Raw genomic sequence first — 15,779 nt, forward strand, 5'->3', positions numbered from 1 at the left:
GATGTTCTTACTTTCTCAAGATGCTCTTTGGATCATTCTCAGATCGTGCTGGAAAACATAATTATCAGGTTTTCCACTAACTTGTGAAGGTCATGCAGCTCAAATGCTGCATTATTTCTAAGCAAAACCATATGCTAAGACATAATGAATTCATTTTTCACTTTTTTTAACTCACATTGTTATGCAGGTAATCTCATTTTTAAAAAAGCATTTTCAAATATATATTTTTTGCAGCATTACTCAAAACTTAGAACATTTATACAAAATGAAAGCAGCGGTTTGAAGAAATGTCTTGAGCTCGATCAATGATTCACTGGCTGTTCCCTCACCATGCTATTGTCTTTCTCCACCCATGTCCCCGTCTGTGTGTGTCTGTCTCCTGTGTCAGGCTGCGTGGCGTCTCTACTCCACAGACCACTCCAGAACATACCTGAGTGCCACATGGCTGTTCTATAAAAGTGTTCTCCCTCCTCAAAGGCATGTATCAATGCAGTGAACTGATGGAAGAGCGCTTACATGAACCGGTTGTTACTAATCTTTTTTTTTTCTTTTGTTGTTCTCCTTTTTTTCCAACCCTTGCTTTTTTCCTGGCCTTGTGTATTTCTCTTTTTATTTTCTACTGTCCTCATTTCCCTCCCTATTTTCCTGGTTTTGTATATTCTGCACGTAGTGTGTGTGGCGTAGCTATGCGGCTGATGAGAACTCGGTTTCCATTGCTACCTGGAAGCCTCATTTGAAGGCGTTGCATACCTGCAGCCCTACAAAGTAGGTACAACTCTGGCAGCTGGTGTCGTATTTGGTGTCAGTGCTTCTGTAGCTCTCATTTTCCCACTTCCCTCAGCAAATAAACTCTGTTATCCCTCAATCTGTCTCTCATCCTAAGCATAATCATCTCTTCTGTGCCCTACTGTAGTCTATAGATCCATGCTTATTTAAATCCTCATTAGGTCACTGAAAAACCGTGTATGGCCAGATGTCAGAAGTATAAATAAAATATACCCAAGTATGATACTTTGTCAAAATTGTAATGTTAAAAGTCTAAATATCTTTCCTAAATCTTAAACGAATTGCTACTGAATAACGTTCTTCTCCGAAGTTCAAGTTTTATCTTGCAATTCAGACTTATAACCCATTTTTGCTTACATCTGCAATCTTAAGATTAACATTTCACACTTTAGACTTTTTTTCCAGAGTTGTGAGCATATATTTCACAATTCTAATTTTATCTCTCATGTGATCAGCTCACATTTCAGACTTTTTTGTTATATCTCTTGGAGTTTTTATCTCTTTTAAGAGGGATGTCAACATTTTTAGATTTAAACTGATAATTGTGATGAAGTCAGAATTGTGTATTATAAACTCGCAACTCAAAGAACAAAGTCTAAATTGCAAGTTGTTAACTTGGAGACATAAAATCAGTTTTGTTATAAATGTTACTCCGTGGTGGAAGCAGCTTTCATAGATTGCTGAAATGAACAAAAATAAGGATATCAACAAACAACAATATTTCTTTAATACAAACCCAACTCTTCTGACTCCTTCAATTTTCATTTACTAAATAAAGAAAGAACTTTACATTAGTCAGAACTTTAAATGCAACATCACATGGTTTTACAATTCTTTGATGCTGTATTGTTATTAATATAGAATCATGTGTTCATACTCAAATCAAGTTGTTCATTCCTGAGGATAGCTAGAATTAGAAGATTTTTTTTTTTTTAGGTAAAAGACCCTGTGTTGGTGACTGATGAAAAATCTCTTCATGAGGACAAATAATAGTAAACTGTAGTGGAAGCTAATTACCATGAAATGCATATTATTAGCTTGTGTGAGCATCATGTGAATGACCCTGTAACTCTGTGAGATGCACACAAAAGATAAATATTTGGGTCATTCATTGTGTTCTGCAAAATATTTACTTTGTTCTTTGGAAGGTTAAATGAGTATGACAATTCGAAAAGTTTGATTTGCCCTTCAGTCATTGTCATGTCATTGACTAAGAGAACAAATACTCAGTTTCAATCGTTCCCCATAATAATACTTGATGTACAGTTACTGAAATAGTTCACAACCCCTCAGGTTTTGACAGTGAACAGAAGTCTTCTGTATAACTGAAGCTTCAAAGTTTCCGTTTGGATGAGAGCCACAGCCTCACACCTGCTTCCTCGCGTGTATGCTGTGGCTAACTGAAATTTCCCCTGCGTTGCCCAGAACAGATAAATCAAACTGAACGGTAGCCAGGACAGTTTGAGGACAGACACCTGAAGACAGACACATGACAATGCTCTGACAAATGGGTGTACTGCTATATTCAGACAATTCCCCAATTCTGGAGTAATTACACACCGAGCAGCCCCTGATAACACAGCTGTCCCTCTTCTTTTAGCGATTGTCTTAGTCAGCTTGACTGTGCATTGCTCATAGCTTGCATGCCTGCTTGTTTGCTGCCTGTCTTAAAAAAAGACTCTCCATCTCTCCCTACTCTTAATGTGTGTGTGTGTGTTGTGGTATATTTGTTTAATTTCCTTTTTTTAACATTTAAACTATAAGTGACACAGTGAAATATATTGGTGTGTCATTCCTGCAGTGAAACACTTAGTATATTTCAGAGGCATTTGTGTCTCTTCTGTAGTTGCCTTATTAGATTCTGTCGTTCATGTGAAGTGTTAATATCCTGCCTCTTTTCTCTCTATGTTTTTAACTAACACCTGAAGGAAAGACCAGGGGGAATCGATCAGCAGGTTTGTTGTTCTCGTATCTACATCCTCCTAGTGTCCGGAATGTTTGAATTATTTAAGTATCGATTGTCTTTCAGCTTCCATGGCATCAATAAAAATAGGGAGAAGAATTAAGTCGATTCGGTCATGGCATGTTACATAACTTACTTTATCATTCACTCCCATTGATTTTTTGTTTATTTGAAATAGTAGCTATAGTATGTGTGGTATCTGCTAATTATCACAGAATAAACCAAGACAGGATGATCAGGACACCAGTGTGAAGCTAAGTGAAGCTGTACTGTCGCTTATAACAAGGCTACATATAATTAGTAAAATATTGATTTGATTTTTTTTTATATAGTACTCATACATTATAATTAGTAATATATTTATATATTTTTTTTCAGCGAGGATACATTAATTTGATTAATTAAGGATGCACAAAGTTACAGTAAAGATTTTTTAATGTTTACATTTTGAAAATTTCAGATAAAGGCTGTTTTTCCATCCCAGTTACATATATATATATATATATATATTACTTCACAGTATTACTATGTTGTAATGGCTTTTTATTGAATAAATGCAGCCAACATAAGTTGTGTGATTTAATTTAAAAATATATTTATGTACGTGAATTAATATTAATATATAAATGCAATTATATTTATTCTAGAGAGAAGCACAGAGTGATGCCTGGAACATGAAAGTAGCGCCAGTATTTTTTTTTTATTTGGACTATAGACAAATATACAGTTTCGTGGTTTAGTTTAACTACTGCATTGACCACAATTGACCAATCCCATACAAACATTTCAGAGAACCATTTTTAGTTAAAGTCATAGAACAGTAGCGTAGCTGTGGAGCAGCTTCAATTTGCTAACTTGCTAAGAACAAGTGTTCATCGCTACCAAAGTGTGTGTGTGTGTGTGTGTGTACTTGCAGCGCTTCTTCTGTAATAGACAAGTACTTTGGCCTACTTTTCTCTGTCTGCCTACATGGACAGAGACATGATGCACTTTTTCCATTCGGAGATTGTTTATATTGAGCGTTATGTATTACTACTGTACAGCCAGGAGAAAACAAAGATCACAGCATAAATGCATTTTACAGTTTTATCCTTCTTCTTTTACCCCGATAACAACCCCCATTTCTTCTAAATACATTTCATCAATAGGCCCAGTAAGTAATAGCAGTCAAAAGTAGTGACTCAGTTCCAGACTTAGCTGTTGACATTTAGGACTGTGTGCAAGTTTGTACACAGTACTTGACTATGTTTAGACAAATTAAAAGACTGTCGCATCTGCAAGGCTGCAGTGTGGTCAGATGTTTGCTGTCAGGCTGGTAACTTTTTGCTTTAAAAGTGATTTCAGCAGGGGTGAAGCTTATTGCTCAGCCCCTGTAAATAATGGTTGCACCCAAGGCTTTTTCTTATTTGAATCCTCACGCTTTCAATTAGTGCTGGAATTGGATGTTTGCATGGTTCATATTAAATATGTGAAGAGCGGAGCACCAGCACTCAGACTTAAATGAAGTCATTTACAGTTGGAAAAGCCCCACAGTGTGTGGCAAATGTGTCATTAAATGTGATGGAAAATTAATCTTCAAATTTCAAAGGCATTACAGCAAACAAAAAGCTTGTGAAACCTTTTAAATGGATGAACATTAAGTCTTTAGTCTTTAAGAAAAGATTAGGTATAATCCACAATCCACATTATCCATTTACACTGGTTAGAGAGTAAAAGGAACAAAATATTTACAGAACGATCATTTCGAATTAACCAACTAATCCAGGAAAGTTTGTCAAATTATTTGGTTGTTAGACAAGTTTTGTGCACTGTTTACTTCTAATATATTCTAGTGTGAATGTGTTTGTGAGTGTGTGTAGTTTGGTGCAGTGCTGATGAAACTTTAAATTACCATGTTTGGTTGCAAAAACATGCCAATTTATTTAGCATTTTGTTCCATTTTTACTCCCAAGTCGTGTCTCTGTTTCGATTTTGTTCCATCCGTATAATTCTTCCACTTAAGGAGGTTGTTTCTGCTCACATTCTAACTAACTCATCTGCCATCTGTCTTCCTCATTTCCTTAGTAAGGGTCATAGTTATAGACAGAGGCTCTTCAGGAGGTATACCACACGGAAATATAGGTACCCAGCATCCCCCACTGCTCCAGCAATATGAACAATGTGAATGCTGACTAACCTTATGCATGGAGGACGACGGCCACCCCAGATAACTTTACAGACCCTACAGAGGGTCTAATATGAGGGTCCTACTGCCTGTTGCCTGAAGGATTTAACTGCCACTGACTGATCTATCCAATACCCTTATCTGACATGCAGAAATTACTCTACAATATTATTACCAAAATGAAACAATATCTAATTTGTTCAAAGATTCTAAACTTAAGACCACCAGTTTTCCAACATCCCATATTGTAATGCATCTGATCAAGTGGTTTTAAAGGTTCGGTTTAGTTGTGAAGGATATCTCTGATTGAACTGTATAAGTCTCTGTTTGCATTAACACGTCAGTCTTAATCTGCATGTTGCATGTGCATGAAATGTAGCTCTATATTCTTGTAAGTCACATTTCTAACATTATGTCTTCACTCTCCTTTTACACTACATCTCTTTCACATAAAAAAAAAACTCAATACCAAGCATGAGCTCAGTGGACTTTATAGACATCCAGCATGAATTAAGAACCCCAGCTTATGGAATACGTATAGATCTGTTCTGCTCATAAACTGTTAATATTTCGGGCCTCTATATCAGGCTTAGAAAAATACACGGAAATGTTGTCAGGCTGCTCCACACTGAAGGTTTCAAAAGAAGTAGGGTGGTTAGAGAGTCATTCCTCAAAATGCTGCTTGCTGATTGGTGGAAGTCATTTAATGAGGTTTGTGTTGCATGATGGTCTTTTGCTGCAATTTATGAGAAAAGTTTAGAACCGTTTTTGAGGCTTTGGCGAAAGAACTTCCAAGTAAGATGTAGTTCCAAATCGTGTCAACAAAAAGGGTTTTACTGGAGGAATTCAGTAGAGAATCTTTCAAGTCTAAAATAAGCCATCACAATAGTTTTTATTAATCCAAACTTTAGTTAAATACATCTGTATTTTCATTCCATGTTTAATTATTTCTCTGTTTACTTGTCCCTTCCCACTTCCCATCCTCTCCCATCCCTCTTCTTTCCTCTCCTGCAGTCAAAAGTTAAGTTTTCGGGAGCGTGTGCGCATGGCCAGTCCTCGCGGTCAGAGCATGAAGAGCAGACAGATGTCAGTGAATGACCGACGCTCTCCTGCCACAGAGGTTGGGGTTGAGGGCAGCAGCCCTGCCAAGGTCCAGAAGAGCTGGAGCTTCAATGACCGCACACGCTTCCGGCCATCACTGAGACTCAAGAGCCAATCGCGCACAACCGCTGAAGGTGAACAGCTTTTCAGATTTGGTCGCTGTTGTTCCACTTCTTTTGTAACAGATTTAGGAAAGTTCTCATTAGCTGATAATCTGATCTATGGTTTATTTTGCTTCACAAATTATCAATTACTTCACTTTTAAAATAATTAAAGGTCATGTTTGCCGTTTTATTTGCTAGTCTTGACACCAAACGACCCTTTATAAATAAGAATGTGTCTTTCACTATATACTGTATTGTTTTTTTGGACTTTACAAATGCACTGGGCTGCAGTGGGAGAACATGGTCTCCCATGGAACCTTCTGTTTGCACTAGTTTGCTCGGCTCATTCTCCCATCATTAGAATGCCCCTCAGGGAATAAGAGTGCAAAGTGCAGATAGAGACATTGTTTATAAGAGGATTTTCAGTATTGACAGAATCCTGTACATCAGTCAGAAAGGATTGATAGAAGCCTTGGTCCCATGGGAAAATAAAACAAAGGGAAATAGTTTAGTTAAAAAAATTATCTGTTCATTAGCCTTGTCAGGGCTTCATTTGGAATGTTGCTTACAATCAAAAGTAGTGAAGTAACATAAAATGTTTGGATGTTGAACAGTGATTTTAAATCATGTGTCCATGTGCCCCAATCACTGCTGCTACATAGATTAACATGAGTTTACAGGGACAGGTTTAAATGGACTAAAAGATTGGAGAAGATTGCAAAACATCACCAAAGAGAGACGTCTGAGGTTTTTCGCCTAAAGATGTGTATATAAATATATTCTAAGTGTATATAAATATATTTTACACAAAAAGATCAATAACACACATTTAGACATAAAGAAAATAGGTCGATTTTTTTTTTCACGACGGACTTCTACACAGCACATCAGATCAGATGGATAGATCACTTCTTCTAGTCACTCTCCAACACTGCACCTACATGCTTTGTTAATTGTTATACCATAAGATTTATTGTAACATTCCCAATCAGTACATTTTCACAAAAGTGTGCAGTTACTACTAACAAGCAGATTTTGCAAAGGTACAGTAGCTTCTCAGTGGCAGCAGCGATTGAGCTCCAGCCCTGTTTGAGACCCATCAACCCAAAATGAATCTCATACCTGCTGTGCTACCACTCTCTGGCTTCATACTCTTATATAGCACACACTACAGATCCACCACAGATTACTATAACCCACAATCCACTGCTGAGGAAGAGAAAATGCTTTACAATTTGGTAGCAATCTGTCATCCTCTGCCGTTTATCTGTGACCCGCACTGCTACTGCTGATGGGGTCAGACATCACACAGTTTAAATGGAAGAATTAGTTCTCTCCGTTTTGTCTGTTACCTGTTTGAATGCTATTTTGATTGTTATCTGTATAGGCTTTCTTTACTTTTCAGCCCAGTTTAGTTTTCAGCCTTTTTGAGGACACAAAAATTTGTCAAAAAAAATAAAAAAATAATACGTTTTTGCTTGCTATGATTCAGATTGTTTCACTTTCTCTCTCTTTCTCTCATAGCTGACACAAATATTGGACCGGATGATGCTTTTGATGAGAAGGGTTGTCATTGTGATGTGACTGTGGAAGATCTATCTGCCCCGCTGAAGGCAGTGATCAGGGCTGTCAGGTGAGTTTGACTTCACAGACAGCGTTGTTCTCCCATTGTGAAAGCTTGAAGTATTCACACTGTAGTTGCAGGGTTGAAAACACTTATTTTGACCTTCCTGGCCTATTAAGACATCAGGGTTAGCTCATCACTGCTGTCTCTCTCCTGCTGGGACAGGCCACTGATTTTGCTTCATGTGACTTCACTTCCATCGCTCCAAACTATTAGGGTCTCCCAGGTGGGCTGAGATTTTTCCCTCTCCTCTTTCCCAGGGTGTCGGATAGAAATGTTCACAGTCAGTTCTGCTTACACACCAGCTCATCTGACAGCAAGAAAACTCACAGGGGCTTGAATCTGCAAGACATTACAGAAACAGATCACTGAAATCTGCTCCCCTGTCAATATTTCCTTTTCACCTTCACTCTGCAGAATGTCGCGCATAGAATAGGTTTAGGTTTCAGTGTGCCTGTGATAATACCTGTGTTTTCACGGCTTATGTCATCTGAAGCACATAGCTTTATAGAACATGAGCCTTACTTGAGTAATATTATTATAAACTGTTTTAAAGCAGAGGTATATCCAATCGTATTTTTTTCCTCTGGTTTATAAACTGTTGTGGTATTTGTGACTCATTTCTGCCCTCTAGTGGTTCTGAGCAAGCTTACACTACTTTCAGGCTTGTTTATTTGTGAGTTGCAAAGTGGTTTGCTTTGTTGTACTGATTGCATATGTACATAATTGAATGTTTAGAGATATATCTTAATATGTAACTAAAAATATATATTTTTATATATATTTTTTAATATATTTTTTTTAAAATAAACTCATATTAAATATATTTAAACTGCAAATGAGAAAAAAACATATTGCACTATTTTTCCTTACATTTACTACATATGTCTGTGTGTGATAATTTCTAATCAAAAGTTAGTTGAGTCTTGTTTCTTGTTTCACTGTTGACAGGATAATGAAATTCCATGTGGCCAAGAAGAAGTTTAAGGAAACGCTTCGACCGTATGATGTGAAAGATGTGATTGAGCAATACTCTGCTGGTCACCTGGATATGCTGTGTCGTATCAAGAGTCTCCAGACTAGGTGAGATTAACCAGCCTGGGTTGTGTGGTGAAAATATGTTCAATGTGAACATGTGACTAAATGTTATAAATTAATTTGTAAGTTCTGTTTTTATTGTTTTTTTGTTTTTTTTTTTGCAAAAAATATTCTAACACACCAATGAACATTAACAAATGCAGTTAGCACAAAAACATATTTACAGAAAGCTGTACAGGAAGTAGTTCAAAAGGTTTGTTTTATGCACATTTCCTACATCTACATGTCCGTGTCTGTCTTATCTTCCTGTGTGCACTCTCCCATTCAGGTTGGACACCATTGTGGGTCCACAGACCCTGAGTCGCAAAGCCAAGACCTTTTCTTCTCCTTCCCTGCACTTGTATTACAGCCAGGCCAAGAGGAAACACTCTGCCCCAGGGTCAGCCGACCCACAATCCCACACCCTAAACTCTTTTAACTCTTTAACATCCAGAATCCAGAGTCAAATGCTGAGGCTGTGTGTCTAATTCTCCAGTGTCAATAACCGTCTGGACATCAGCATCACAGCAGTAAAGAGCTAAACACTTAAAAATACATACATACATATATATAAATAAATAAATCTAAAGATCCTTAAATCAAGATAAATTGTGTGATATTAAAATTAGATTTCATACAATATATACGTTTATTTTTAAAATCTAATTGCTTGTTGACATATTAAAAGTATATTTTGTGAGCTTTATGTTTATAAAACAATTTATCTATGAGACGGAAATACAAAGTAATACATCTTAATTCAAGTTATATTATCTGAATTTATTATGCAGTCTTATCTAATGATATTTAGATAGGTTTAATGCAAACAAGACAAAAATTCTGAGCAAAAAGAAACTACCGTTCAAAAATTTGCCATCAGTTTGTTGTATTAATCATTTCTGAAGGACCATTTGACACCAAAAACTGGAGTATTGGCTGCTGAAAATTTTGCCATAACCAGAATAAATTACATTGTAAAATATATTAAAATAGTTATAATATTTTACAGTATCACTGTTTATGTTTTTTGGATCATGTAAATATAGCCTGGGTAAGCATAAGAGACATCTTTCAAAACAAACAAAAACAGACACACAGTGTGTGTGTGTGTGTGTGTGTATGCGTGTGTATAATGATTATTGTTTTTTTGACAATGTGCATTTTTGCAGTAAAGGCTGGACATGTTTGTGATGTGTCAGTGACCCAAAGCCTCAAGCTTTTGGCTCTGTTCAATTATTCCTTCATCTCTCCATTTTTCTCCATCTAGAACTTTCTCCCTGTTTAACAAGGTTGGCAGTGCTAAACCAGCATAACCGTGATGCAGTGCATGGTGTTAGATGAATGTGCCTGTGCATAGATTCATTCTTCTCAGCTTTCCCTATTATTTGGGTCCCAAAGCTTGATTTTTGTTCAACATTTTGTCTGGCATGGAAGTAGCAAAATCAAATTTAGTTATTCTTTAACATTTCAAAGGTGTGTAATCAGTAGTTGTTTGCCAGCTCTGATTTGAACCATTATCTCTAACTTACATCTACTTAAATATCAGATACCTTAGTGACTGACTTTAAAACTGACTTCAGTTAAGAATTTAACCTAGATTACTGAGACCTTTGTTTTGATCATTAATATCTATTAGTAAATCGCATGTAGTAATAGGTTCTTGTCATGATGCCGAAAGTACCTTCTCTTCAACCTTCTCTCTCCTCCCTTTTACTTGACGGCACAACCATAAAAATGTACTTGACCCCCATATGTTTTCTCATCTAGACTCGCCACAGCTGTGGGTCCACATCAGACACTCAGCACCAAAGCCAGGAACCTTTCCTCTCCCTCTCTACACATGTATTACAGCCAAAGCAAGAAGAAGCACGCTGGGTCAGAGGCCTGTAGCAGGCTGGGGGCTAGTCATGGGGCTGCACTTACCTCAATCACTTCATATTGTGAACGGGGTCCAATGGTGATGATGTACAGTATCAAGCTGAAACCATCCATAGGGTTTAGGGCTTTGTTAAGGGGCTGAAGTAAATAAGTCATATCTTGACATTTAGACATTTCATCTTATTTTAATGCTTTTGTCATTTGAAAGTGCGCTAAAGCCACATTGAGAACAACTACTGATGGGAATCACAGACCTCTAGGTTTTTATTATTTTTTATTTATCATCTTCATCATTGGACTCCAAGGTGATTAATAAAAAGGGAATGTTTTCAACCAATGAGATGATTATGAACTGTGTAGCTCACACTCTGATTGGTTCAGCTGATTGATGTTGGTTTAAATCAAAGTCCTCTTGCACAATAGATTTGAAAAGGCAAGGAAGAATTAAGATGTTTTTTCTAACACCTGACAAAATACTTTGAGAATCACAGATTGAAATGTGCAATCCGGAATATATTAATACTGTACATAGTCTGCATATTTTCTGCATGAATACCCTGGACTATCATAGACTACATCTACCTAAAAATGTACATTACTACATTATGTTAAAGATCTTGCTCACTAGGGGTATCTTGGGAGCATGGTTTATCATTTTGGATTTGAAATTATAATTAACTGGCATAGGCGGATCATCAGATACAGCCAATTCTTACATACAGCAAGTAACATAAAATGTAAAGAAATGAATTCTCAGTTAAAACATTTACAGAAATATATCAGCATCTCTTCCTTCTCTCCTTTTAACATAGAAAAAGTAGCTGTTGGTGATGCGCTAACTTGATTTCTTCTTCACTAACCAAAGTCCAGTCTCATCCTGCTGTGCTGTTCCCTGCTCGAGCTCAAGGAACAATTTGTAAAGGTGTGCATCCTCATGTATACTTTATATTTTTTTCCTTATAGGGTGGATCAGATACTGGGAAAGGGCCAGATTTCAGTGGACAGAAAAGGCAGGGAGAAAATCCTCCCAGAAGGAGAATCCTTGGAGCATGACATGAGCATGCTTGGCCGTGTCTGTAAAGTAGAGAGACAAGTAAGCAATATTAACTTGATGCTTTCATAAAACACACTACTGTTCAAAGTTTTGGGGTCAATACTATTTTTTTTTTTTTTTTTTTTGTAGTTGTTGTTGTTTTTTTAGGAAATTAATACTTTTATTCAGCAAGGATGCATTAAGTTGATCGAAAGTGACCATTAAATTATTTATCATTTATCAATAGAGGTTGTATGCTGTGTTTGCTTTCTAATCATCAAAGAATCCTGAGACAAATGTATCACAGTTTTCACAAAAATGTTGAGCAGCACTTCTGTTTTCCGCATTGATAAAAATAGGAAATTTTCCTGAAAACAAAACTTTTAGAATCATTTCTGAAGGATCATTAGACACTGAAGACTGGAGAAATGGCTGCTGAAAATAGCTTAGCCATTACAGGAATGAATTACATTTTGAAGTATATGTAACTAGAAAATTGTTACAATATTTCACCATATTGGTCTTTACTGCACTTTTGATCAAATAAATTCAAACTTCTTTCAAAAGCATAAAAATCTTACCGACCCAAAAACCTTTTGACAGTAGTGTTCTTGCACACATTTACAAAAATTAAGCATAAAATTCAGAAAAATCCAATGTGATGTTTTTATTTATAATATAATACAGGTACAGTCCATTGAGTCAAAGCTGGACTCATTACTTGATATATACCGGCAAGTGTTGCATAAAGGCTCCTCTTCGATGCTTGGTCTGTCTGCTTTGCCCTTGTTCGAGCTGGATCAAACCTCCGACTACCAAAGCTCCATACATGGCAAGGATTTGTCATCCTCCTCCCAGCTTACCGGCAGCAGTGTGTCTCGTTCGGGCAGCAGTCACCTGCACCGTGGTCTTCATCTGGCTCTGGCCCCTAGTGAACTCAACTTGGGTACTGGTTACCCACATTCTGCCTCCTCCTTCTCACCTTCCCCTCTCCTAAACAACCAACCCTCCAGCCCTGACAGTTTCTACCCAGCGTCCCCTCCTCCCATTCTCACCCCCAACAACCTTTCCAGAAGTCACCAGCGGTTTAGTGAGCTGACTAGGCCGGTCCCCACAGTACATTCAACCTCATCTACCCTTCAGCTCCCGCCTATGGTACCAACGCCTCAAAGTCGGCCCTCCAGCCTTATCCCAGAGACACTACAGGAGAGCCAGGTGGAGTGTCTGAGCAATTGCCTGTTGAGTACCCAAATAGAGGATGAGTCAGACAAGGAAGCCGAGAGTATTCAAAGCACGGTACAGCTACGGGACAAGCCCGAACGTAACCCCAAGGAAGATGGGTCATGGAGAAGACACTTGAGCCTTGACATTGATCCTCTTATGCTCATGTCTTCCACAACAGCTGCCTCGCTACAGGTCGAGTGTGGGCTCGGCAAGTCTCTTTCTGCTCAGAACCTCATGTTACCGACTGCTGCCAACTGCCATCCCAGCCTGTCCACTCGGAGCAGCGGCAGCAGCAACAATGAGTCCAGTGACCGTGAGCCGTTGGCCGACTGGGGCGATACAGAGCTCCTTGTCAATGACAAAGAGGTGGACACCACAGAGGGTGACAGATACCACCTCCACCAACAAAGCAACGATACAACCTTCTCTTCTGAGCTGCTACGGACAGGAGCCAGTGGGCTGTCTCCCAGCCAGGCTGGACCTAGAGATGGTCTTGAGTCCCATAAATTGCCTCACGTATGCCTCGAATAACCCCCGGAGCACAGGAACCTCACTGTGGAGACTGGACACAACCTCATGTCACTCATGTGAATCTTTTCCAAAGGAAATGGAGCGTCCTGTACGCTCTATGTGTTTTCTAATTTTCACAGGAAGACGACATGCTGTTCATACGTTCATGTTCATACGTACATATCAATGCATGGACAATTTATCAAAAAAGAGATTTTATGTTAACAAGAAACTGTTGTGGAAAAAATATCCGGGTTCAATATACGTTAAGCTCAATTGACAGGTTTGTGACATAATACTTATTACCTAAATTACTGAAAAATGTGTGCATGTAACCCTATGAAGGTATCTATAATCAAGGAAGCTTATAATTTTATGAACTTAGATTTCTGCTTTTAAAACATTGAGAAATTGGCCCCATTCATTTTCACTGTGAGTGCATCAGCCTAACCCATATACTGTATATTCATTTTTTTTTTTTTTTTTGTTAATCAATATTATGCCACGAATGCTTTCGGTTGAGCATAACTTGTATTGAACTTATAATATTCCTTTAAAATAATGAAGGGTTAAGGTACTGAATGAGCCTTGCATGGGATCAGCATGTGTAAAATCCAACAGCATATAGAATTGGAAGTGTGTATGCAGCTGTAGTAATAATCCCTCACTCAGCATTAGGATTTATTTGTCACTTCCTTCTGAATGTTTGGCAGTCCACTCATTTGCATGTGTTAAGAAATTGTTGGGGGAATAGCAGAAAAAAAAAAACAGATGGTCTTAGTCCAAAACACCATTAATCTGTGATACTATGCAAATCAAGCAGGGTTTGCAAGCAACTCCAGAAGAAACTCAGAAACAAAAGCATCTTCACGGTATAGCCTGCACAAAGGTATGCTTTCTTAATTTGACTATGTTCTTAAAAACCCTAGAATCTTAGCATCTGAAGAAAGCTGAATGCTTTTACTAAAGAGACAGTATGATGTGTTTAGGTGTAATGTCTTGTGAGGAGGTATTTGTGACAGTCAGGCTTTTTGAAAAGCACTGATTTCTGATTTTTCTAATTCCGAGTCCTCATATGAATGTTTGGCTGCTAAAATGTATGAATAATTTTCATCATGACAATAAATCACACTTGCAATATCATAACTAATGATTGTAATTAAATTTAACATGTATATTGATTGCTTTGTAACCTGCATCCATATAATCAGAAGTTATATTTGTCAAAATTTGATTGGAATTGCGGCAATATCTAATTTCTGTTGTATTTTCTGATTTTGTTCTTTTAAATTCTGTAGCAAGCAGGCATCTTATACCTAAACCTCGGCTTTGTAACCTCTGTTCTACATTTTTTATTCCAAGCTTCTGAATGGTACAGTAAGTGCTTTAGCTTAAATGCTTGTCTGTACAACTTAGAATGTAAAGTGTATCATTATGTGTTCCTAGATTTACCATGATTAACTGTTACATTTGTTTGTTTTGTTTTTATTTTTTTGTTAAAAACATCCGAGGCATACATTGAGGATGTTTTTGGCACTGTACAATTGGAAGCAAAACTGTTCAGATGTATAGAGGAAACCTGCAAATGTGATGAATTGTTTTAACATGAATATGCTTTAAATAAGATTTATAATCCAGAGATAGTTGAGATGCTTATTTTTCTCTAGAGTTGAGGTAAATAATATAGGCACCTGAGAATTTAACTGAGAAAATGTCAACGGCTGTGGAACTAACTGATGCTTGAAATGCAGAAAAGGGGTTGTACAGAAATATAGTCTTCTTAACACATTATGATTAATAATATTACTATTGTTATTGCTTTTTTGAACATTTTAATTTGTAAGTCAATGTTTTACGGTGCCTTTTTGCATTTTATTAAACATTTATACAACTTCTGTATTCACGATACCTTGAACTCCTATTGAAATGGTTATATTTTGACAATTGCACATTCTCTGTTTGGCTGTGAACTTAAAAGCGTCTGTCAGTTTAAGCAGCATTTCTTTGTTTTACCACTAGATCAAATAATTTATTACACAGAAACTGGCCTTATATACATGCTTGATAATGTTAGCGTTCTCTGTAATTCAAAATAATTTATTTCATCATTGTGCACATAAACAGAGTTGATGCTCTGGGATTGAAAAAATGCAAAATGGAATTTTATGATCATCATAATACTTAAATAAACAAAATACTTGAAACTTGGCCTAGAGTGCTTGATGTGTCTTGGTGTGTCTTAGTTTGTGGGCCCAGTTAGGATCCCTTTTCTCTTTTCCTCAAACAGGCTACATTTAGGATGTGTTCTACTGTAT

The 15,779-nt window shown here is 37.2% G+C and overlaps 1 protein-coding gene across 5 annotated transcripts in view; it reads left to right on the forward strand.

The window, feature by feature from the left end:
• LOC113056923 (potassium voltage-gated channel subfamily KQT member 5-like) overlaps window positions 1–15,672 on the forward strand; it is a 109,234-nt gene extending 93,562 nt beyond the window's left edge. The window contains exons 8-16 of one of the 5 annotated variants that reach the window (XM_026223866.1): window positions 389–477; window positions 2,715–2,741; window positions 5,928–6,148; window positions 7,643–7,751; window positions 8,694–8,825; window positions 9,109–9,219; window positions 10,587–10,694; window positions 11,661–11,790; window positions 12,418–15,672. In XM_026223866.1, the coding sequence (XP_026079651.1) occupies window positions 389–477; window positions 2,715–2,741; window positions 5,928–6,148; window positions 7,643–7,751; window positions 8,694–8,825; window positions 9,109–9,219; window positions 10,587–10,694; window positions 11,661–11,790; window positions 12,418–13,485 (1,995 nt within the window). In that variant the 3' untranslated portion in view covers window positions 13,486–15,672. Of the gene's footprint in view, window positions 1–388; window positions 478–670; window positions 766–2,714; window positions 2,742–5,927; window positions 6,149–7,642; window positions 7,752–8,693; window positions 8,826–9,108; window positions 9,220–10,586; window positions 10,695–11,660; window positions 11,791–12,417 lie in introns of all 5 variants that reach the window. The other 4 variants (XM_026223865.1, XM_026223868.1, XM_026223870.1 and 1 more) reach the window with 4 other exon arrangements.
• Window positions 15,673–15,779: the final 107 nt, after the last annotated feature.

This window comes from Carassius auratus, chromosome 38 (genome assembly GCF_003368295.1).
Source record: "Carassius auratus strain Wakin chromosome 38, ASM336829v1, whole genome shotgun sequence".
NCBI lineage: Eukaryota > Metazoa > Chordata > Actinopteri > Cypriniformes > Cyprinidae > Carassius > Carassius auratus.